Consider the following 26,465-nt stretch of genomic DNA (forward strand, 5'->3'; position numbering starts at 1 on the left):
AGTTATTAACCATCTATAGGTTGACCTGCAACAGGGATTTTCTAGTATAATACATTCCTACCAATATAAATTGTGTTCAACAAAAGGTGCACTTCAAGCTGTTGGTACCTTTAATTAGGGAACCCAGTTACATTTCACTTATATTATACCCCGCTATGCACAGACCTCCAAACGTCAAGACAGGGGAGTCCCAGCAATTACAAGCTGTCTCTCCCTGGGGTGGCAAGCGAATATGTGGATCTGTTATCACAGATCTCTACTTACACTGGCTCTCTGTGGGATCCTCACACAAGAATTCACTGAACTACAAAGGTGTAATTGACACTGCATCCACTATCCACTAAGCAAGCAACATTTAGGTTCATTTTAACAATCGTGTGCAAAATTGAATGTAAACTTGAGCCCATGCCTGCAGCCTGCAGGTAGCAGACATACTGCGAATACTGGTCAGTTACGTGAGTGCAGATATTAGCAGCTACACCTATCTTGTTATAGGTCTATAGTTCCAGTTTACATCATTATCACCACTCCTAAATAGTTATTGGCACTATATACAAGGTTTTGTGTATTTAGTCTCCCCCCAACTGTCATAGTGGATTATCTCTTACACAGGTATCACTATAGACAGTGCTGTTATTACTACACTGTCAAACATTGTTTGATATCCGGGGTTTGCAGACTCCTACTGGATACACTTTGGCTTGTTTAATAATTTATTTTAAAGCCCTATATTTTAACCAACGTTCAGAATAAACCTATTGAATTGTAAAACACTATAACCATTCCAAAAGGTGCGAGACGCTATCATACCGGGGCTCTTATCTTCAGTGCTGTAACTCCACCCGCCCCAAACAGCAGCACCCCCCCCCCCCCCCCTACTATTATTAAGCTGATGGGAGGGAACCATTCCAGTATATTACTGTATATACCTCCCAGCTTTACATTAGTGACTGTATATACCTCCCAGCTTTAGATTAGAGACTGTATATACCTCCCATTTTTAGATTAGTGACTGTATATATATCCCAGCTTTAGATTAGGGGCTGCATATACCTCCCAGCTTTAGGTTAGTGACTGTATATTACTGTATATACCTCCCAGCTTTAGGTTAGTGACTGTATATACTATATACCTCCCAGCTTGCTCTCTGATCTGAAGTCCGGTCAGCATGTGAGTAGTGATCTCATAAACTTCCCTCAGATGTGCAATGATTCAAGTCACAGAGACCCCCCCTTGATCAGCACTCCCTTGCTGTGTCCGTTTCCATGGTAACCGCTAGAGGCTTTTGCATGTTTCTCCTGTTTGATCTCACTGAGCCGCCGTACTGGGGGTGTCACTGCTGTGATTGTGTTACCGGGGGGGGAGGTATTACCAAGGGGACAGAGCAGGCAGGAAGTGCCCCCTCCTGAGTTATCACTGGGTGAGTCTCTGTAACAGGAAGAATATTATTATATGAGGTGGGATCCGGTCACACGTGGAATGAGGGGGGACAGTGGGATCCGGTCACACGTGAAATGAGGGGGGACAGTGGGATCAGGTCACACGTGGAATGAGGGGGGACAGTGGGATCCGGTCACACGTGGAATGAGGGGGGACAGTGGGATCCGGTCACACGTGGAATGAGGGGGGACAGTGGGATCTTGTCACACGTGGGATGAGGTGGCCCAGTGCTACTGTGTGTGACCTGGAGTAGATTGCTGTGGGCCAGATATACTAAGTGCTGCTATGCATATGATTGGGACAGAATGTGTTATGGAGCAGCGCTGCTTAGTAATATGGCTTATATCACCTATATATGTGTCAGGCGGTTAGTTAGGTGAGCGCTGTGTACATGAGATAGCAAAGAAAGATAGTGGTTTAAACTTTCTTTGCTAGTCCCATGCTGTGTTTAAAAGCTGTGTGAAAGGCGATACATCAGCTTAAATGGGCTCCATGTGAATAGATATTCCAGGCAAAGGGTGACACATTGTGTGCTCATTTGCATGTCATATCCCAGAATCCCTTGCTGCAGTGGGAGCACTGTATGCGAGGTGATAATGGTTGAAAGGCAGGGTTGCAGACCTGTCTAAGACATGTGAATGTGCTCACAAGTGATATTCCTTATTGGCTATATGCTAACGGTGGAGGTTTTCTGTCGCCTTTTTCACCCACCATAACTTAATATATATATATATATATATATATAATATATATATATATATACAGTAGCGCGCTCAGAACCCAAACCCACCACACACGCACACACACCAGAAGGACAGACTAGGATTGTAACCTCATGTATAGAGCAAAAGACAAGTTGTGTAACGTTTTCACATAGATGTTATGGATAGAGATCTCTATATCTCACTTCATAAAGGACAAGATATGTAATATATCAATGAGGGTATCACATCGCGTTACTATGGTAATTCAACGCCGTGTGACATCCACGGCGTCATATGACGCTGCGATTCGCAAAGAGGGCGGCAGTAGGGAGGCGGCCGCCACATGGAAGTGCCTAGCGGTGTCGGATCTTCAAATCCACCGCTGCATCTGATCATACTTAGGCCACGTTTATAGTGCCGTCGGCGCGGCGTTGCTCCAAAACAAATGCATTGTCACCGTCACAAGCGCTTATAGTAAGCGCGAGGGAGCGAGCAAAAATTTGGAAGCCAGTCAAATTTGATGTTTCAGAGGCTGTCGCCACATGTGACAGCCTCTGAACCAATCAATAGCCTGGAAAGCGAATTACAACTTTCACTGATGGCGACGGGTGACATCATCGGTCATGTCGCCGGCACTACAAGCGCGGCCTTATGGGAAACACACACGCACAAACACACACACAGCCCCTGTAACCTCCGAACCCAAACCCACCACTGCTAACGCTCTAACTCAGGCCCTCATTCTCTCTTATATATTGTATTCTCTCCCGTAACCTCCTGCTGTCCGGCCTTCCTGCTTTTCACCTACAATCTGTAACTGCTCTGAATATATTGTATTATCTCCTGTAACCTCCTGCTGTCCGGCCCTCCTGCCTCTCACCTGTCTCCCCTACAATCTGTAACTGTGCTCTGAATATATTGTATCATCTCCTGTAACCTCCTGCTGTCCGGCCCTCCTGCCTCTCACCTGTCTCCCCTACAATCTGTAACTGTGCTCTGTATATATTGTATTCTCTCCCGTGTCCTGTAACCTCCTGCTGTCTGGCCTTCCTGCCTCACCTGTCTCCCCTACAATCTATCCTAAACGCTGCTAAAATTCAAGGGCCCCCTCGCGCCCCACTTCTCACACCATATGTAGGAGATTCATGCAGAGGGTAAAACAGGAAATGTATGTTAGGGGAAAATAATATCGGCTTTTTGTTAGCCGAAGTTTTACCAGCATAAAATGCAGCTTGTGTTTCACCAAAAGAAACATACCTAGCGCCATGTGGAGAGCTGACTAACACAAGAACTTATTCCCTATCTGTGGGTTGGAGGCTCAGCCCCTTACCAACAATAACACACTTTCAGTGTGAGGTCAGTTTTACCTTTGGGGCCCTGGCTTCCTCCTCGCTGGGATAAAGGGGTGGGATGTCCACGTGTAAGAGGTCGGTCTCTCCATTGGGCAGGGCGATATCTCGCTCCGGCGGGGCTGGGCGGTGTCTCTCAGCTTGCTGGATCAGAGTGTCCGGAGCACTGAGAGCTTTAGGCTTATTAAAGGTCTAACGAGCCAGCTGAGCTAATTGAGAGCCTGCCCTGATATTAACCTGCTCAGTGCTGGGCTCGAGCTCTGTACACAGGTTTCCCTGCAAATCTATTGGGAAAGGCACCCTGTCACAGGGTTATCGTGTGACAGGAAAGCAAATGTAACCGGCGCTTCCTGGGTATTTCTTACACAGCTATATAATGCAACCAACTACATAAACAAGGGTTGTTACCCCGGTATATAGTGTGCCAAGGTACAGTGACATTACTTACACATAGATACCTCACATGTAATATTGTGGCTATAAACTTCACGAAAGACGTGACAAAACAATAATAGTGATGATATTATATATGAGGTGAATAAATAGCAGCTCTAACCCCTTGAGATGGACCATCATGCTGTCAGGATCCAGGCGCCGCATGCCCCCAGGTACATTGCAGCACGCAGGCGCACGGCTTCCCTTTCTGGTCCTGCGCCCGCTGCAGAGATCGCAGTGTCGCGCGTGGCTCTTCTCCCTGCCAGACGGCGTCCTCACGCGTGCGCACACGTTCCAATGCCGCAGCGGGAGTCACCGACTCAGGATCACATCGTGCATCTCACGAGCGACGCACCCGAGCTCCATGTCAACAGAGCCTAATTTCTCCAACATCTTCACCTGGCTCTCCAGCACCGACCTTGGCTACTTGTACCTTCTACGTTCCGGATTCCTCCTACCCTCACCTTGGCAAGTATTACGACGACTCTACCCTCTCCACTTGCGACCCGGCGAGATCAACTGTCCACCCTCCAGGGTTATAATATACACACAAAAAATCTCACTGGGTTGAACTGAATACGACTAAGTTATAATAAAGAAAGTTTATTCCTTCAAAAAGGAGAACACAAAGCATTATACAATTAACGCACAGGATATGAACACTTAGGGTTTGGGCAATGAAGCAATAAGGTACAGGATTGGCAATTCATTCAGGATACAAAATGAAGTCACAACGAAGAACACTGGGTATAGGGCTGACACTCATTTATATAGGGTTTGAGCCCTATACCCTAGCATTGCGTGTCCCAACACTAAACCAAAGGCCCTCTGAGTCTACCAGGTTGATCTCTGGTCCATAAAAGCCTTTGTTAAAGGTGTGATACACAATACTTTGCACAAGTACCCATGGATTGTTCTCCGCCCTGGCATACACAAGCAGGGTGGGGGAGCCTTTGATTAGGGGCCTATTGCAGACAACTTGTCGCCCCCCTGACCATTAACATATTGCAGAGGCAGTATCTTTCCCGGGCTATTATGCCAGAAACCAAATACAATACATTTTTACAATCATGGTTATATTACAATAATCCGTTCGGTTGGCCGAGCGGGCTAGAATTTGCCAGACCCTCATGCCGGAGGGTACTCGGTATTATGGCCAAGTTTCAGCTCGCTAGGACCCACCGAACCGGAGTTACAAAAAATACATTTAAATGCACCTTTACTGAACATTCATTTCTCTGCCATTGTAGTCAATGGCAGAATCACAAAATTAAACAATTACCCCTACTCCGTTCTGTTGCTCAGAGAGGGTCAGGATTTGCCATGCAATCAAGCCGGGGCTATGACTACATTCTAGCCAAATCCTGGCTCTAGTCCCTACAGAACCGGATTTAGGGGTTTACAGTTTTACCCTCTTTTCACTTAGCCGTTTAAACACGTGGCTTTTACCTCCATTGGAATCAATAGGGCCGGTGCTGCCATAGGAAATGCATGGACCGGCGCCGCCATTGGATTCAATGGGACCTCCGCTACCATTGGAGTCAATGGTAGGACCCTCCGGTCCGGTGCAACCCTTTCCCGGGGTCATCGACCGTCGGAACCTGTTGGGGTCGAGTGAGGGGGTTCCTAGAATCTAGGGGCAAAAATAACTTTATTCCGGGGTGCCCTAGAACCTAAGTTTCCCACGCCAATTGCACGTGAGCTTGACCGGGGGTTGACCAAAGCTCTTTTTAGACATTATTTCCGCTCTTGCTGTTTTGCGGGCTGGCTGGCTGCCAGCTCGTCTCCGGAGATCGGCATCGAGGAATCCCCATTGAAACACATTGCGCCATTGACTTTCAATGGGGAATTGCCGCTCCTCCTCTCGGGCGCCACCTGCAGGTCTTTTGGGATATCGGTCCCAAATCGCCGGCATTTCCATAGGGTTACATGGGGCTCCAATGGCGACCTATGGAGATGATGCCAAATGGAGACTGCAAAGGCGGGAAACGGGACAAAGGGCTAGAAACTCACAAATATCATTAACCTTTTCCCTTCCGACCTGATCTCAGTGCATAGGTGGGTGCAAAGACAGAATGGAAACAATATACATTTGTGGGGGAACAGACATTGGGTGCTGAAGCAGGGGCATAAACACAGTACGGAACATCATAGTTAACCCCTCGCCTCCCCCGCGACACTGGACCCCCGTGCCTGTTGGTGGCGTTATCTCTATTCCCATCTCAGTTCCGTGGGTCTCCTCTTGTTTGTGGTGAGCACAGCGTGTCAGTATGCTCAACCCCACAAACAAACGCCTCTGAGGTGGGAAACATCCTGGCATCGCACGCCACTATGTTTTCCAAACTAGAGAAATTCCTGGATCAGTCCAGCCGCTGCATAGATTCTTTACAGCAGGATCTTCGATCCCTCATGGTGCAGTTGCAAAATATCTCCGCAAACACTCACTTCATGCCTCCCATTGCACCATTAGTAGAAACCCCGACTTCCGAACCCCGACTCCCGGTACCCAAAAGGTATTCTGGAGATCCCCTGGAATGTCACAGCTTCTTAAACCAATGCTTCATTCAATTCGAGATGACACCCTCTAGTTTCTCTTCACCCGATCTAAAGTAGCGTACATTGTCTCTTTACTTACAGGTAACGCCTTGGCTTGGGCCTCCTCCATCTGGGAGCAGAGTACCGATCTCACACGGGATATCGGACAATTCGCCAAGGAATTTTGCCGTGTCTTCGACACCCCTTGACGTAGAGTGATGGCCGCCTATTCCCTTTTTCACATTACCCAAGGGAACCGCCCAGTGGCCAGGTACGCTCTGGAATTTCACACCATTGCCTCAGAGACGGGCTGGAACAACGAGGCTCTGTCATCTGCCTTTTGGCAAGGTCTGTCGGAACCGCTCAAGGACGAACTTGCAGCCCAAGAACGGCCACCCGAGTTGGTGGAGCTCATTGTTCTTTGCATTCGCGTGGATCAGCGCCTCCAGGAGCGAAGAGCGGAACGTTCACGTCATCGACAGCCTCCTACCAGACCTCACGCCTTCCATCTTTCCTCTCCAGAACCCCTTACCTTCGATGTTCCGGATCCCATGCAACTAGGAGGCAATAAGTTATCTCCTTCCTAGAAGCAGCGCCGTTGTTCCTCCGGACTCTGCCTCTACTGCGGCAATCCCGGTCACCAAGCCTTTCGCTGTCCCCTCAAGTCGGGAAATGCCAGCTCCCAATGAGACCCAGGGGAGTTTCATTGGGAACACTCTATCTCCCCCATTACAAAAAAAATCCTGCCAATTAGGATCTTGATTCCCATTTCCCTTAGAACCAAGACCTCTCGCATCCCAGCCTTAGCCTTCATCGACTCCGGGTCTGGAGGCAACTTTATAGACCAAGAATTCGCCAAGAAAAACAACATCCCTTTCGTTAAAAGAAAGAACCCTGTGGGGTTAGAGGCTATTGACTTTCACTTCCAGAAACCAAAGACATGACAGATTACATACAAGAACATCTCAAGAGAGGGTTTATACGCAAGTCTTTTTTTCCCCTGCCGGAGCGGGATTCTTTTTTGTTAAAAAGAGGACGGTACCCTTCATCCATGCATCGACTACAGAGGCTTGAACAAAATTACCCTCAAGAATCGATATCCACTGCCATTGATCTCTGAACTTTTCGACGTCTACAAGGAGCTACAATATTCACCAAACTGGATCTACGGGCGCCTATAACTTGGTGAGGATCCGTCAGGGTGATGAGTGGAAAACGGCATTCAACACTCGAGACGGCCACTACGAGTACCTCGTCATGCCGTTCGGCCTCTGCAATGCTCCAACAGTTTTTCAAGATTTCGTGAACGAGATTTTCAGAGACCTTCTCAATCACATCCTTATCGTATATCTCGACGATATTCTATTTTTTTCTAAATCACTTTCGGAGCAAATTAACCTGTCAAGCAAGTACTGGTACGCCTCCGCAAGAACCACTTGTATGCCAAATTGGAGAAATGCCAATTTCACCAAACCTCCACAGCATTCCTAGGTTACATCGTTTCTGATTCCGGTTTCTCCATGGACCCCTCCAAACTTAAAGCAGTCTTGGATTGGCCACTTTCTACTTCCCTCAAAGCCATTCAAAGATTCTTGGGCTTTGCCAACTTTTATCGAAGATTTATCAGGAACTTCTCATCCACCGTGGCTCCCATCATTGGCCTAACTAAAAAGGGGGCAGATGCTACCTCATGGCCTTCCACAGTCACTCGATCCTTCAAACTCCTTAAGGAGGCCTTCCTTTCTGCACCCATCCTGACTCATCCGGGCACCAGTCTTCCATTCACCCTAGAAGTTGACGCCTCGTACATTGGAGCCGGAGCCATCTTATCCCAGAGGAAGTCTCCCCAAGCCAGGCTTCACCCCTGCGCATTCTTTTCCAATAAATTTTCTCCGGCCCAACAGAAATATGATGTCGGTAACCGTGAGTTACTAGACATCAAGCTCGCTCTGGAGGAGTGGAGACACTTGCTAGAGGGTACGGCCTTACGGGCCTTACGGGCCATAAAAACCTTTCTGTATCTCGAAACTGCCCAGCGTCTAGGAGCTCGTCTAGCCCTATGGTCACTTTTTCCCCCCCGCTTTAACTACATAATATCGGTCATACCAGGTTCAAAAAATCTGAAGGCTGACGCCCTTTCCCACCAGTTAATTGTTGAGGATAAGCCCGAAGCCAAATTGGAGATCATTCTTCCAGCCAAATATATTCTTGCAGCTTACACCTTTAACGTGTTGGATAAGATTCTCGCAGATCAGGCCAACATCCCAGAGGGTCTAGAGGTTCCCAACGGTCGCCTCTTCGCTGTACCTCGCTTTCGCAAAAAAAATCTGGAATGAGGCCATTCGGCCAAATCCGCCAGACACCCAGGCACCAAGAGAACATCCAACCTTATCACTCAAACCTTCTGGTGGGCCAGGATCAATTCGGACGTGAAGGAGTACGTCAAAGTATGCCTTACTTGCTCCCGTAATAAAACTCCCCGCAACAAGCCTCAGGATTTCTACACTCCCTTCCTGTCCCCGATCTTCCCTGGAACCTCTTGTCCATGTACTTTATTGTCGAATTATGGGGTATGAATACCATTCTTGTGATCATTGACCGTTTTCCCAAGCAGACACATTTTGTTCCTCTCAAAGGCTTACCTAATTCTTCTTCTCTAGCTGATATTTTCGTCAAAGAGGTTTTTCGCCTTCATGGAGTTCCATTAACCATCGTGTCCGATCGGGGCCCCCAATTTATTGCCAAATTCTTGCATTCTTTCTTCCAAAGGCTAGGCATCGCTCTACATTTTTCTTCCAGGTACCACCCACAGACCAATGGTCAGACGGAGAGAACCAACCAAACTTTGGAGCAGTACTTGCGCTGTTTTGTCTCTGACACACAGGATGATTGGGTGGACCTTCTCATTGGGTAGAATTCGCCCACAACTCCCTATGGAATGAATCAACTCAAAATTCACTTTTTTTCATCAATTTTGGTTCCATCCATCCCGATTTCCTATCAACTTTACACCCTCCGGCGTTCCAGCAGCAGAGGAACGGATCCTGTCTTTACAAAAATCATGGAAAAAAATCCAGGAAAACCTTCAGACTGCCATCTCCAGACAAAAATTCCAAGCCGATCGCCATCGTCGCGGGACTCCAGAGTTCAAACCAGGAGACAGGGTATAGCTTTCGTCAAAAAACATTCAACTTAAAGTACCCACTCGCAAACTAGCACCAAGATACTTGGGCCCTTATTCCATTCTAGATAAGATCAACCCTGTGGCATTTTGCCTACAACTTCCACCCGCTATGAAGATTCCGTCCGTCTTCCATGTCTCACTCCTAAAACCCGCCTTTCAGAGTACTAATTTTCCAGATCCTTCTACCTCTCCTCCATCCCCTCGACTCGTACAGGGTCAACAGGAGTACGAGATCCAGACCATTCTTGACTCTAGAATTTCTAGGAAAACTCTGCAATGCTTGGTCCACTGGAAGGGATCCGGACCTGAGGAACGATCATGGATCCCTCACCATCATATCCATGCTCCTGATCTCCTCAAACAGTTCCATCGGAAGTTTCCCCTCAAGCCTTACTATAGTCGCCCGGAGGTCACTCCTGAGGTGGGGGGGGAGGGTACTGTCAGGATCCAGGTAAATTGCAGCACGCAGGCGCACGGCTTCACTTCCTAGTCCTGCGCCCCCGCTGCCAAGATCCCGGACTCGCGCACTCTCACTCGCCCCCCCCCCCCCCCTGCGTCTCTCATGCACGCGTGGCCCTTCTCCCTGCCAGGCGGCGTCCTCACGTGGGTGCACGCGTACCAATGCCGCAGCGGGTGCCCCCGCCTCCGGATCACGTTGCGCATCATCTGCGCGCGACACACACCCGAGCTCCGTGGCAACAGAGCCTAATTTCTCCAACAACTTCACCTGGCTCTCACACCTTAGCCTATTGCAGGCTCCGCTCTGGCACTTCCCTGTTCCGCCCCCTCTTGGGATTGGACTGCTTCACCTATTTAGGCTCAGCTGTGCCACTGGCACTTTGGCTGAGCAATAAGATTCCTGTTCCTGTGTTTACCTATCCTGTCTCCTAGTTATCCTGCCTTGCCTTGTTTTGATCTTCCGTTTACCGACCCCGGCTTGCTTTTGGACTACCGCTTCACTAGAATACTGACCTTGCCTATCCTTGACTCTCTGCTACTCTTCTACCCTGAACTCGGCTCTCGGACCTCGACCACTCTACCTTCTCCAGCACCGACCTTGGCTACTAGTACCTGCTCCGTTCCGGATTCCTCCTACCCTCACCTTGGCAAGTATTACGACGACTCTACCGTCTCTACTCCCAACCCAGCGACATCAACTATCCACACTCAAGACCATACCCCTGTGCCTGTCAGTGGCGTTATCTCTATTTCCACCTCTGTACCGAGGGTCTCATCTTGTTTGTGATGGACACAGCAGGACACATGCGTATCACCGTTGGGCGTGCCACGGGGGCGGAGCTTGGGCACGGTGCGTGCTGTGTCCCCCAACCTGGCAGCGTGACGTGCGGCAGCCGTCTAGTCACAGGATGCATCACAGGTGCGAAGCCCAATCCTCACAGCGCCGGACTTCAGCTCTGTAGTCAGAGTAATTTATAATCATGATCCCTCCGCCTGTGTTGGCGAGTTTGATAATGATCTCAGTATTAGAACGTCAGTCTGTAATTGCCGGTATTTCCTCCCTTGTGATGTTGGGGTGTGAGTTTAGTTTGCTTATGTTATTGTTGTATCTCAGTGGCAATCAGTGTGAGAGAGTTACTGTCCCACAGAGCTAACACTCTATATATACACTAGCACTACATATATATATATATATATATATATATATACTACAAACAAAAAAGTCTGCGCCTCTTGATATCTACTGCAATAACGTATAGTAAATCTGTGTTGTGATCTCATATAAATAAAAAGAGTCACTGGTACCCATAAATGATGATCTAGCATATAACTCACAAATAAAAATGATATATCTAAATATTATGAACCAGTGTAACCAGTAACTAAAAACAAGTCCAATTAAAACAAATATACATGCATGAATTGAATGATGAAAATGAATATGTTGACATATGGGAAAATATGAATAAAATAATCAGATTAGAGTCCAAAATGCAACCATTAGATGTAGTCCTGTTACGATGGAAATAATGGATATTGGCCCTCTAAATAGGATACTGGCAGTCTTCTGAAAGGAAACAACGACCTCCCAATCGATCTATGAAAACGAGAAGAAAAGAAAGCGCCCGATCCTAGTGTAATATGATAAGATACACAATTTAATATTCCCAATAAAACTCCCAACAAATGCAAACTCACAAACAAAGAAAATAATCGAGCATGTAATGAGTAATACTCATTCACCAGACGCTGGAATCTACTGCTCCGCTCACACGTCCTGCTCCCACGTGTTGTTTGGCACCTCTGATCTACCGTCCAGCAGGAGCCCCAGAGGGCATGCAGCTTCTCCTGATGTTACCCGGAAACGAACTGCGGTAAACAGAAGTTCCGGATAGGAGGAAGGGAGCGGTATCTCAGAGGTGCCAAAACAACACGTGGGAGCAGGACGTGTGAGCGGAGCAGTAGATTCCAGTGTTTGGTGAATGAGTATTACTCATTACATGCTCGATTATTTTCTTTGTTTGTGAGTTTGCATTTGTTGGAGTTTTATTGGGAATATTAAATTGTGTATCTTATCATATTACACTAGGATCGGGCGCTTTCTTCTCATTTTCATATACAGTATATATATAACACTGTAATCAATGAGAGAGTTACTGTCCCGCAGAGCTTACACTATATACACACACTACTTCTATATCTCTCTGGGAGGCAATATCCTCACAAATTAAGTTTATTGCTATTTTGAATGCTTTTCTGCACTTCTAATTGGAAACATTTGCTGAATACCTGATTTGTTATACATCTTACCATGTGTATACTGTCTCTTTACAATCTTAAATTAAATCTGACGTTTGAGAATCATTTTTTGTGTCCAATGTTAATGCATTTCTTTACTCAAATTTTTTTCCCCAGATGATGGATTCATGAGCAGGAATTCCCCTGAAGGATGTCACATTTTGCTCGGTTCACCAGATTGTGTAATGGAAGATACCAGTGTTACCCAAATGTATCACGGAGCAAATCACATTAGTCAAGATATACCAAACCAGAGTCTGAGAGAAACTGTGAGCATTATGGTTAAGGAATCAACCTCACAGGAAGGAGGAGATCTCCCAGACTCCCACATTTATACCATCAGAGAACATACAGGGACAGAATATGCATCTATGCCTATTACAACGTGTAACAAAGGAAACATGAATGCAGGGAATGTTCACAAGAACTTGTCAGTAAAAGAAAAACCATTTGTATGTTCTGAATGTGGGAGATGTTTCACATGTAACTCTGCTCTTGTAACACATTATAGGATTCATACAGGAGAAAGACCCTTTGTATGTTCTGAATGTGGGAAATGTTTTACCCTGAACTCTAATCTTGTTACACATCAGAATATTCATACCGGAGAAAGACCATTTGTATGTTCTGAATGTGGGAAATGTTTTGCAAATAACTCGAATCTTGCTACACATCATAGAATTCATACAGGAGAAAAACCCTTTGTATGTTCTGAATGTGGGAAATGTTTTACCCTGAACTCTCATCTTGTTATACATCAGAAACTTCATACCGGAGAAAGACCATTTGTATGTTCTGAATGTGGGAAATGTTTTACCCAGAACTCTGATCTTATTGGACATCAGAAAATTCATACTGGAGAAAGACCATTTGTATGTTCTGAATGTGGGAAATGTTTTGCAAATAACTCGAATCTTGTTAAACATCAGAAAATTCACACAGGAAAAAGACCATTTGTATGTTCTGAATGTGGGAAATGTTTTACCCAGAACTCTAATCTTGTTGCACATAAGAAAATTCATACCGGAGAAAAAACATTTGTATGTTCTGAATGTGGGAAACGTTTTACCCTGAACTCTCATCTTGTTGCACATCAGAAAATTCATACCGGAGAAAGACCATTTGTATGTTCTGAATGTGGGAAACGTTTTGCCCATAACTTTACTCTTGTTAAACATCAGAAAATTCATACTGGGGAAAGACCATTTGTATGTTCTGAATGTGGGAAATGTTTTACCCTGAACTCTCATCTTGTTATACATCAGAAAATTCATACCGGAGAAAGACCATTTGTATGTTCTGAATGTGGGAAATGTTTTACCCAGAATGCTCATCTTGTTACACATCAGAGAACTCACACAAGAGAAAGACCATTTGTATGTTCTGAATGTGGGAAATGTTTTGCTTATAAGTTATGTCTTGTTAGACATCTGGGAAGTCACAAAGAAGAAAAATGATTTTTGCTCTAAATGTCGTCAATGTTTTGCTCACACGTTTACTTTGTAATATAACACTCTGAAAATTATTGATTTTTAAAAAAAAAAACCAATGTTATAAAAACATAATACATTTCTAAACTATTATGAAAACAATTTCTTGTAATTGTGGGGAATAATTTGCTTTTTATTATTTAACGTCGAAAAATTTAAGGAAAGTGTGGAATTTTTATGGTTTTTGTTTTGAAAAAAAAAAGTACCAGTAATTGGAAATTCCTTATAGGATAATGTTTCTATAAATCGTTTATAATATACGTCTCTAGTTTATTTCCATAAGTTTGAGTTTGAAAATAGGCGTCGTCAGGTTCTTCCTAACGCCCTGCTCTGCAGTACCCATGCACAGCCACCGGTAGTGCTGCTGAATCCTGTCCTTGCTGAGATCCAGTTCTGTGGTTCCTCTCACTCTGAAACCTGATACTCTGCACCTGTCCTCTGTCTCTCAGCCTGCCCTATATAAACCTCCCCTTCCGGTCTCAGTGCCTGGTTATACTGGTTCCTCCAGCACCTGCTTGCTTTCCTGCTGTTGCTGTTAATCCTGTTCCCTTGTTGGTATTTCCTTTGTCTCGTCCTATTCTTGCCTCCTCGCTGCCGACCTCTGCCGTAACCTGACTACAATATACTGCGAGGTGCAAAATAATAGGAATGGCGCTCCTAAACAGTATTAAAGTGACTATATCTCTATACATTATACAAATGTGAATGTGTGTAAGCAAACTCACCTAAAACAATATGTAATCTACTGCCACCCTGTGGTGATGAGTGAGAATATTTCCTCAATAGAAACTAAGTTAAATGTCTATACATCCATATACTGTACATATATGAACTAAGTGATAATCTAAAATTACTCTTCCTCGCACTCAACTTTCAAAAGAAACAGCCCTCCAGTGTCTCACAAATAGCAGATCCAACGAGATGAGGGAGCGGAGTGCATCGTAATCCAGTGTGAAAAAGCAAAAATATCACCATAAAACAGTATTTTTGGGGTACAAATCTCAAAAATGTAAAAACATTCAATTATTATACTCCCATATAGGTGAGCATAAACAAGCATGTCACACGCAGTGGTTCAATGTGGTATGTATCTCCAACACAGGCTGAGGCAACATCCAGTGATGTTATGGGTGATCTTAGAAGAAAGAAGGAAATACCAATGCGCAAATAGCTGTACTGAGACGTATATACATAAAAACACCCCTCCAGAATGCACATTTACACGGTGTCCGTTCTTTAAAGGCAATAACAATAACACACAGTTTGGAGCTGTGGCAGTCTCACCACCTCTCTGACTCTGATCAGGACGGCTGATAGGTGCCGGCTGGTGCTGCTTCCTTGTGCGGCCGCCCGCAAACAGCAGTAGCCTTTAGCAGAGGTCCTTCACTGATCTGGTAATCCTTCTCTCCGGGAGACAATGACTTTCTCCTGATGAAGCGTTATCGACGTGAAACGCGTTGGAGTATTGAGTTGGAGTTCAATGATGTAAGACGCTGTGACGACGGGCGTCTGGAGTCAACGCCCCCCTAGCGAGAACGCCGCGACCGGCTTCTACAGCTGATCGGCGGGTTCCCTGCAAGGAAATAGGACTCTCTCTGGACCCTGTGTTCCCCTCTCTCTCCTTCCCCATTGCGCCAATGAGATATAGGCCGGAACCGAGGTTCAAGTTGAACAACTGAGTGCTACTAGGATGATCGGACGCATGTTTATCTAAGTGTTGTTAAGTGTATGTTTGTTACATAAAGTAACATATATGTTACTGATAGTGTCCCACCATGTGCTTCTTTTATGTGTGTGTGTTTCTCTTCAGATAGAGACAGGTTTGGGCGGGTAGGAGGAGATCACAGGAGGAAGCAGCCGCCCCTGCGGAGTGTGGGGCTGATCACAGAACAGCTGTAGCCAGTAGGAGGGAGGGGGAGAGCAGGTCTGTCTGGCTGCTTAACCACTTCCGGTGGCAGGTGGCGCTGCAGAGCTCTCCATAGCTGGGGTGTGTGTGTGTGTGTGTTTGTTTCATGCATGCATTATGTGCATGTATATGTTGTATATTTAGTGGTTTTTTATATGTTTAATATAAATGTGTGTGTGTGTGTGTGTGTGTGTGTGTGTGTCACTAATGTTGCATGTTTGGTATGTGTGTATATGGTGTAGTGTTTGTGTGTGTGTATATATGGGATGGTATATGGGATGGGGAGGAAAGAGAGGATACGAAGGAGGGAAGAGGATGTTGGAGGGAGGAGAGAGGATGGGAGAGGAAGAGAGGATGGAAAGGGGGGAGAGTAGGTGACTAGGCGTCCCGGTTTTGCTGGGACAGTCCCATTATTTTGAGTCCTGTCCCGGTTGCCGGTCCATCCCAGAAATGTACCGGGTTTTGGCCCTGGTCCCGGTATGCGGCAAGGCGGCAGCGGTGAGGAGGATGCAGGAGCAGGTATGTATTTCCTATGTAGAATGAGTGAGTGAATGCTGGATGCCGGGGGGCGGGTCTTAGAACGAAGGCCGGGCCGCAGGGGATTGGCTGCAGGTCAGAGGGGGGCGGGGCTGCCGCTTCCTTCTGCAGAGCACACGGTGATTGGTGTGTGTCTCTTCCCGCTCCTGACTCCTCTGTCGGCTGCGCAGTGTCTCCTCCCCCTCCTCTGCCCGCTGGGGTGATAGGAGGTGGTATTGGGGGTGCACCCGCCAGGGGGAGGTTTTTTTTTGTACCTTTGCCTCCTGCCCTGGCGCTCCCTTCCCACCGGTCCCCTTGGTGCAGGAGATGGGGGGGCGGGCATTGGTGGCTGCGCAGTGTCCCCCCCTTCTGCCCCGGGAACCCGTGGCTGCCCGTCCTGGGTGATAGGCTGCTTGCCGGGGGAGGAGGGGAGTGTTGTACCTTTGCGTCCTTGCACTCCCTTCCCCCTGTCCCCTTGGTGCGGGGGTGGCCGGTGGGTGCTGGGGGAGGCGGGGAGCTGCCTGCTCGTCGCTGCCTCTGTACTCCACTTTGTGTGTGTGTTTGTATCTGTGTGTGTGTATATCTGTGTGTGTGTGTGTGTGTGTTTGTATATCTGTGTGTGTGTGTACCTGTGTGTGTACCTGTGTGTGTTTGTATCTGTGTGTGTGTATCTGTGTGTGTGTGTGTGTGTGTGTGTGTGTGTGTGTGTGTGTGTGTGTGTGTGTGTGTGTGTGTGTGTGTGTGTGTGTGTGTGTGTATCAGTGGCTGTGTTTCTGAGTGTTTCTGAGTGGCTGTGTGTGTGGGTGTGTGTATCAGTGTCTGTGTTGGTCTGTCCGTGTGAGTCTGTAGGTCAGTGGCTGTGTGCGTCTGTGCAGGTCAGAGAGAATGGAGGGGGGAGAGGGAGATGGGGGGAGAGAGAGAGAGAATAGAGGGGATATGGAGAATGGGGGTGGGGAGGGGAGGGAGAGAGAATGGGGGGGGGAAGGGAGAGAGAATGGGGGGGAGGGAAGGGAGAGAGAATGGGGGGGGCAGTAGAGAGAATGGGGGACAGGGCCGTCAACAGGGGGGGTCAGTCAGTCAACCACCCTCTCACCAACTCTCTCTCTCTCACACACACTCTATGTGTGTGTCTGTCTCTTTCTCACACTCTGTCTCTCTCTCACACTGTCTCTCTCTCACACTCTGTCTCTCTCTCACACACTCTGTCTCTCTCTCACACTCTGTGTCTCTCTCTCACACTCTGTCTGTGTCTCTCTCTCTCACACTGTGTATTTCTCACTCACACTCTGTGTGTGTCTCTCACTCTGTGTGTCTCACTCACACTCTGTGTGTCTTTCACTCACACTCTGTTTGTGTCTCTCTCACTCTGTCACCCACTCTCTCTGTCTTATCTTAACTGCCGTATACCTACACCGAAGTAACCTATACTGCTTTCTTCCAGATCTGATTCTCAAGTTCCACACGGGAGACATCGGAAGACAGGTAGGGAACACCTCCCCTCCAGTATAGTACCTTGAGGGATTGCTGCTTTAGAAATTGTGAAGAGGGGGCGTCCTGACACTGGTTTAGGGGTTCTGAAGTCATTCACATCTGGGTTTTTTTTTGTTCGATTAGTGAGGTCAACACACACACACACACACACACACACACACACGTGTAACTATGTAACAAGGACTAATGGTAGTAAAGTATAAGTGTGATACAATAAATAAACTGTTAATGTAAAAAAAAATGTGTGTGTCCCGGTTTTTTATTTTCAAAATCTGGTCACCCTAGGGGAGAGGGAAAGGAGGATGGGGGGAGGGAGCTGAGAGGATGGGGGAAGGGAGCTGAGAAGATGGGGGGAGGGAGCTGAGAGGATGGGGGGAGGGAGCTGAGAGGAGGATAGGGAGAGGGAAGAGAGGATGGGGAGATAGGGAAGGGACAAGGGAAGAGAGTAGATGGGGATAGAGGATTGGGCAGAGAGGGGGGATGGGGGGATGGAGAGCGTAAGGATAGGGAGGGATAGAGGGAGGGAAAGGGTGAGGATGGGGGGTGGGGATAAAGCGAGAATGGGGAAGAAGGTAGAGAGCTAGGATGGGGGTGGGAGGGAGAGAGCTAGGATGGGGGGAGGTAGAGAGCTAGGATGGGGAGGTAGGGAGAGAGCTAGGATGGGTGGAGGGAGAGAGCTAGGATGGGTGGAGGGAGAGAGTGAGGATGCGGGAAGGGAGAGAGTGAGGAGGGTGAGAGGGGGAAAGCAAAGGGGGTCCTGTTTTTCTACTTTTGAAAACATTGTCACCCTAAGGAGGGGGAGATCTGATGATGATGATGATGAGGAGGAGGAGCAGGAGGAGGGGGAGAGAGCTGATGATGAGGGGGAGAGAGCTGAAGAGGAAGGGGGAGGAAGGAGGAGAAAATGAGGATGTGGGAGAGATGAGAAGATGGGGAGAGATGAGGCGTAGAGATGATGAGTAGGAGGAGTGGGAGAGATGATGACCAGGAGGGATGGAGAGAGATCAGGAGGGATGATAAGATAGAGGATGGGGGAGGGAGTAAAAATTGCAGTGAGTGTTAATATTAATGGAGCCCTGACATTTTTCTTGACCGGGGGCCCACGAATGTCTAGCTACGCCACAGCGCCCGAGTCCCAGGAAGTGCTTTTGTGTCTGCTGTCTCTGTCAGATAGAGGCGCACACACGGACGCAGTGCCGGTTCTCCGGGTCCCTCCCTGACGTGTCCCTGCTGACTCACCGCCCGGCCTCAGCAGCAGAGAGGAGGGGGCAGGAGACCTGGGCTTCTCCACCTGAGGCCCCCACAGGGAGCCGCCCGGCCTCTCCAGCAGCAGAGAGGAGTGGGCAGGACTGCGCTGCTCTACTTGAGGCCTTCAAAAGGAGCCGCCCGGCCTCTCCAGCAGCAGAGACCTGCACTGAGGCCTCCACAGGGGAAGTTCGGCCTCAGCAGGTGGCCGGGTTGCTCCTCGAGGTCCCCCACGGGAGTCAGTTATCACGCACAAGGAAAAGGAGGCAAAAGGAGTGTATGCTGAGGAATCCTCACGAAGAAAGTCATCAACCTCTAGAGTGGAAACATGGACCCTAAACATGTCCTGCTTTTATGATTATTTTTTCTTGTACGTGCAATAATTTACACGTTAATATTGTCACAATATAATTACTGTACTGCACTGTGAGAGTCGTGCGCTGTGTATTCTCTTTGTGCATGTTCCCTGTGTGATGTTGAGCCATCCACTCTGACAGGCTGCAGACTCTCTACGGATGTTAAAGTTTTTTTGTATCATATTTTTAATATTATTCCTTTATTTCACATATTGGAACACAAGATTGTGTTCCCTTATACCTTTATAGTGCACTTTTAATTTACAACTTTATCTGGGTTGATAAATTGTACACATTAATTATTATATTCATTATTATATATATATATATATATTAAGCTGCATTCGGTGCACAGTTTATTGTTTATTCATTCTATGCAGCTGGGCCAGATGCTGCAGATCGCCGGGTGAGATATGCGCAGGGGGAGGCGGCTCTCTCTGTGCAGGTTTCTATGCAGCTGGGACAGATCGCTGCAGATCACCGGGTGAGATATGCGCAGGGGGAGGCGGCTCTCTGTGCAGATCTCTATGCAGCTGGGTCAGATCGCTGCAGATCGCCGGGTGAGATATGCGCAGGGGGAGGCGGCTCCCTCTGTACAGATCTCTATGCAGCTGGGTCAGATCGCTGCAGATCGCCGGGTGAGATATGCGCAGGGGGAGGCGGCTCTCTCTGTGCAGGTCTCTATGCAGCTGGGCCAGATCGCTGCAGATCGCCGGGGGAGATTTGCGCAGGGGGAGGCGGCTCTCTCTGTGCAGGTCTCTATGCAGCTGGGTCAGATCGCTGCAGATCGCCGGGTGAGATATGCGCAGGGAGAGGCGGCTCTCTCTGTGCAGGTCTCTATGCAACGGGCCCAGCTCGCTAGATATCCAGTAATACTCTTCTGTACCCATACTTTTTGCACTTCCTCAATTGGCCACTACACAACATACAATTCATTTATTAGTACGCATTATTGTGGGTCCTTTGATCGATATCCCTGAGTAGGATGCACTGTATGCGTCTAGTTCACACAACTGGTATTTTTGAGACACTAGTCTGGTCTGCAAGCATTCATACGTAGACTGCTTTGCGGGGCCATCACCAGGCATACCGCAAATACGGTTTGCCTCCATTACTGACTGATTACTAGGTCTATAAATGAACACTGTATCAGCAGGATTTTGCAACCCTAAGGTTCTTGTCCCTGCTGATGGACAGTGGACATTTAGCTCCACACTGCCACCCTGTGGATTACTTTACCCACAGCGTGGCTGGTGACTGGCTCTGTACGAATCTTTCACTCCAATTTTGATTCCTGGACACTGCACCGGTGTTTTTATAACAGTATCAGTTTTGTTTAATCATCATTTTAACCACCATTATTTTAAATCGGTTATCATTAAAGTTATAAGTTTTATACTACCCATCAATCATCCAGGTGATGCCAGACTGCCCAAACCAGTTACATTTTCTGTGCTTCTGCTTATTTGGAGTTTGCTTTGGATCTTTTTATTTTTCCAAGTTTGGCTGCACTCTGGGTGTGCTAATACTTCAGACTGCGCGCCGTGGGTGCTACCGGATGGTCATGAAGCTGACAGGTAACGGGCCACAGTGCCCTGTTATATCCTAACAGCTTAAACCTGTTCTATATACAATCTATAATCCTGATTGGGTACTTATTGGTGTGTCTCAATTTGTGGCTCTCAGGTGGACACCACTAGACACATCTCCCTCTCAGGCCAACTCTAATGATCATATATTGGACATTATTATTATTATTATTATTATTATTATTATTATTATTATTATTATTATTATTATAGCATCTGGACTTTTATGCTTAATATCAACAAGTTGTTTATAGAACCACATGTGAGTCTTTGAGCACCACTATCTACACTATACAATATTTATGCTAGAAGATTAAACAGATGTTTTATTACAGATTAGTCATTCAGTTACTGAGTCTCCCAATTGTACCCCACTCATCACTTCACTCCCAGAAACCCTCCACCTTTTACAGGAATGGGAAGATGTCACATCATACCTGAGTAATACTGACAGGAATCTTACATTTACATGTAATAGCCATGCCCAACATATGGAGTTTTACATTTACTTTTATTTATTGTCCTCATCTAGTATTCTGGATCCAGGGTCATGTCTCGGGTATGAATGAACCCAGCTAGCTTCAACTCAGCCCTCTTTCCAAAGCACAACAAGTCCTGTATATTTTCTTCACTTTATTTAGGAAAGCAGCAATAAAAACAGGCACTTGTGGATGAGATGTTTGTGTTGGAAAGGTGTATCTCTGTGGGTGCTTTGTAGTAAGGGCAGGTGAAAAGAATTGGCCTTGCCATAGGGGTGTAACATGAATGTACTCACTCTGCCAATGTCAGGAAGTAAAGACAGTGGGTTCTGCTTGTGACACAGGGATAGGGGTCAGGCCATACTAACTGTCAGCAGGGACAGGGGGGAATGGGAAACCCATTAACTTGGAGGACTGGAGATGTTGCCAGGGCAACCAGGGGTGTGACAGACTGGAAGGAAAAAAGGCAACATAATGTATCCATTCCATCTGCACTGGGAGTGAAACTGCAAGGAAAGTAATATCCAAAGGCCTAGCAGGCAGAACTGCCAAGGAAAGGGGGGGGGTGAAACAGAGAAGACAGAAATGGGTATTTTTGTTCCATGACACTCCCTGTCTGGTATCTAGAGATACCACTATATAACAGAATATGTGGAACATATGTGCAATGCAAACATAATAACAATACAAAGGTCCATGTCCACATAGCGAGGTGATACCGGCCGGTACCACTGGCATCAAAGTCCTTTGGCCAAAACCTTCTGGTAAGGGAGGCCAGGTGGATGCACAGCTCCAGGTTAGCTGGTTGCACCACAATGTCTTTGTGTAAAGGTCTCTTGCACTGTTTTCTTTAAACTTTGTGAGAGAACAGTCCTTTTGACTCTGTAGTTTTCCCTACAGAGTGCATCACCTCGTGGATATGCCAGTCGTGGTAGTCTGTCACCCTATCACCTGGCGTATGGCAGAAGGAGATGGCCTTTGGCTCCTTGCAGAAGTGGATCAACGCCCCTGGAAGACTGGTTGTCAAGTCTGATCCAGTGAGTAGTGCGCCGTTTGGAGAGGCTTCCTGGTGCTGAGCATTGGGCCTGAACGTTACACAGATCTGGCTGGGTTTCTGACGGTGGTGGACACCAGATGAAGGGAGGTGCCTGTGATGATAGCCTGTCACAGGTATTAAGGTTACACAAATCACTGGGTTGAACTGAATGAGGCTTAGATATAATAAAGTATATTTATTCCTTTGGATAGGTGAACACACAAATAATACAGTAACAGACAAGAAGTACACTTACTTTGGGGATGGGGAATGAGAAGTATGAAGCATAGCAATTCTCTCGCAATCAGGTAGCATTCAGATGATATCAGAAGACAAAGGATAAAGGGTGAACAACAGTTTATAAACCTTTTGTGCCCTATCCTTAACATTGAGTACCGTGGATTGGTTTCCAATTAACTCTAGCCACTCATTAACGTGGGAACACTTTTTGACACATGCCCCCCTGCTAGTTGGTACATGCGCAGTAGAGCTCTGGGGTCTCATTTCTATAACCCCTCCTCTACATCAGGAATGCCAGCTAGTCTACCAGTTTGGGTTCCTGGCAGGATTTGCTTTGTTGTGAGGTGTGAAATTGAAGACTGCTCTGGTTTGAGTAATCTCCGCCCTCATGCAAACAGTGGAGGTGACAAAATCCTTTGAACAATACTTAAGTCCTAGACATTGGGTCGCCTTTCTGGCCATATGCTACCCTGGTATGCAAAGGAATTTCCTCTGGGTTTTACCCATACCTTGAAACACAGTATGAAAGATAAAACATGAACATATTAAAATATCCGGTTCCGTTAGGTCCAGCAGGTCCAAACTTCCCAGTTCTCAATGCCGGAACTGGGACACTCTATGGTCCAATTTGAGACTTGCTACGACCTTCGGAACCGGAGATACACAAATACACTTAAAACCGTTTCACATTTTAATACCAAAATCTCCGCTGTAAATTAAATCACGGTTTTTCACTAAATCCCAACAACGGGCTCCGCCGCCATAGACTTTCAATGGCAAACCGCCGCCGCTGGCGGCTATGGGAATCCGCCGCCATAGACTTTCAATGGGGCGACGCCGCCGTTGAAGTCAATGGGGGTTTTCCGCCATAGCCGGTCAATGGGGTTTGGCCGCCATTGGAGTCTATGGGAAAAGTCCCGAACTTTCAAGGGGGTCCATACTCCGTCGGGTTGGTCCAAGAGGGTCAAGGATGGTTCTGCAGCGATGCCGGAGCAGTGGCTACAGATACCCCAAACCCTGATCCTCTGGGCCCTCCGGAACCGGAGCTATGGATTACCAAATTTCAGCTTTTGACACTTTGCCGTTTTCCTGAGCCGTTTCTGCCGCCGCCATTGGAACCTATGGCGCGACCCGCTCTTATCGGTTTGACCCTTATCGGGGGTCCAGGATACGGGGACCCGGTTGTGGTCGAGTGGGGGGAGGTCTAGGAACTAGGGACAGAAAGAATTTTATTTCTAGGTGCCCTAGAACTGTTTATTCCCACACCACTTGTCGTTGAACTTGACTTGTTAAGTGATCAAAGCTCTCCTATTGAAAATGTATCCGCTTTGCAGTTAAGTGGTTTGGACGGCAGCCAACTCGTTCCTGGAAAGCTCTTTCGAGGATTTCTCCATTGTAGTCAATGGGCCCATTGACATACAATGGGAAACCGCCGCTCTTCCTCTCGGACGCCATCTGCTGGTCTTCTCAGGAAACAGGACTCAACAGCAAGATTCGCCATTGAAACACATGGAGTTCCAATGGCGGCCTATGGGAGCCTGCAAAATGGTGCCTGAAAAGGTGAGAAAATTACACAAAGGGCTATAATCACTAAACAACTATTAACCCTTGTGCTTCTGGATGGATCCTAGTGTGTGTGTGATGCAGACACTGATTAAACCAGATGTTACAAATAAACAGGGGAACAGGGGAGAAAAAACAGGATATTCAGCGCTCATGCTGTGTGATGGTGTGGATGATCCCTTTGCAGCATGTACATAAAGCGTCTCCCCAGAAACTCTCAAATCTAGGTGAACCCCCCTTAGAAAGGGGGGAAGGCACCCTGAAAAACAAGATACTAAAAATTGCACAAATGCGCCCCAGGGATTAATGGAAGGTAATTTATTAAAAATACACAAAAACTGAGGGGATCCAACCCCACCTCAGAACAGCTGTGCAGCTGAACGGCTAAGTACTACCAAGGAGAACACCTAATGGTGACTAAACCCTAAGCTGCACAGTATACAAATACAGTAAAATTTATATAAAAAACATGAAAGAAAAAAACAAACATGAAAACAACCTATCAACAGATTTGTATAGAAACCGCCATAGGGTTGGGCACTGGCAAGGGGAAATGGACACTCACACTGAGACAGTCAGCAGACTCGCGGTGGCTGCACAAGATCCGGATCTCGGCACCGCGGAGATGGATAAAACCGCTGCTGTTTCCTGCAGGCTCCGTCTCAGCTTACCAGCATACACGCGCAGGATGACCTGTCATGACCTCTACGCGTTTCGTACCAAGTACTTCGTCAGGAGTAAACGTACAGCGTCATCCGCGCGTATATATAGGCGGCAACTGATTGAAGAAACCAGCCCCCTCAGAGAAACACCCTTACTTTGCCTAATTGCTATGCTGATTGAAACACCTTGAAATAAGGTTACTAGGCAACAGGGTGTATAGCAACTCATGTGGGGGATGTGTGCAAGTATAAATTAATCATTGCACTCACCCCTATGAAAAAATACAGGAATAAGACCTCTAACAACATGAATAATATACTATGTAAACAAATATATTTTGGTGTAGTATAGGACAGTTAAGATTTATAGGGTAAATAAGAGATCCAGAGTGTGAGAGACAGAGAGAGAGACACACACACACACACACACACAGAGAGGCACACACACACACACAGAGACACAGAGAGAGACACACACAGAGAGAGACACACACACAGAGAGACACACACAGGGAGAGAGAGATATGAGAGAGAGAATGAGAGAGAGAGACAGACAGAGAAAGAGAGACACACAGAAAGAGAGACACACAGAGAATGAGAGAGACACACAGAGAATGAGAGAGACACAGAGAGAATGAGAGAGACACACAGAGAATGAGAGAGACACACAGAGAATGAGAGAGACACACAGAGAATGAGAGAGACACAGAGAGAATGAGAGAGCGACACAGAGAGAATGAGAGAGCGACACAGAGAGAATGAGAGAGCGACACAGAGAGAATGAGAGAGCGACACAGAGACAGAGAGAATGAGAGTGCGACAGGGAAAGGGTGAGGGCGAGATGGTGACACGGAGAGGGCGACAGGGAGAGGGTGAGGGCGACAGAGAAAGGGTGACACAGGGAGAGGGTGACGCAGGGAGAGGGTGACGCAGGGAGAGGGTGACGCAGGGAGAGGGTGACGCAGGGAGAGGGTGACGCAGGGAGAGGGTGACACACTCACAGACACACTCAGACACACTCACCCACACTCACAGACACTCACAGACACACATACACACACACCCACTCACACCTCACAGACACACACTCACAGATGCACACAGACACACACTCACAGACACACAAACACTCACCCACACTCACAGACACACACACCCACACACACACTCACAGACACACAAACACTCACCCACACACAGACACACAGACACACTCACAGATACACACACCCACACACAGACACACACTCACTGGGTGGGTGACTGGGTTGGTATTCACCTGTTCCTCCAGGGCCTGCTTGTCCTCCACATGCTGCTCCATGTGCCAGGGGATCGGGCAGGAGTTGCGGGAGGATCGGGGGGCCAGCGGGAGGCTTGGGGGGCCAGCGAGAGGATCGGGGGGCCAGCAGGAGGATCGGGGGGACAGCCGGACAGGCGCATGGCCACCAACCTCCCTGATGGAAAATGTAGAACCCCCTCCAGCGCGCA

General features: G+C 47.3%; 1 protein-coding gene across 1 annotated transcript; it reads left to right on the forward strand.

Annotated features, from left to right (window-relative positions):
• Positions 1 to 1,127: 1,127 nt before the first annotated feature.
• Positions 1,128 to 14,053, forward strand: LOC142471282 (uncharacterized). The gene is made up of 2 exons (XM_075578111.1): positions 1,128 to 1,420; positions 12,522 to 14,053. The coding sequence occupies exon 2, from the start codon at positions 12,533 to 12,535 to the stop codon at positions 13,859 to 13,861; it is 1,329 nt and encodes a 442-aa protein (XP_075434226.1). The 5' UTR covers positions 1,128 to 1,420; positions 12,522 to 12,532; the 3' UTR covers positions 13,862 to 14,053.
• The last annotated feature ends 12,412 nt before the right edge of the window (positions 14,054 to 26,465 follow it).

This window comes from Ascaphus truei, chromosome 20, assembly GCF_040206685.1.
Source record: "Ascaphus truei isolate aAscTru1 chromosome 20, aAscTru1.hap1, whole genome shotgun sequence".
NCBI classification, from domain to species: domain Eukaryota; kingdom Metazoa; phylum Chordata; class Amphibia; order Anura; family Ascaphidae; genus Ascaphus; species Ascaphus truei.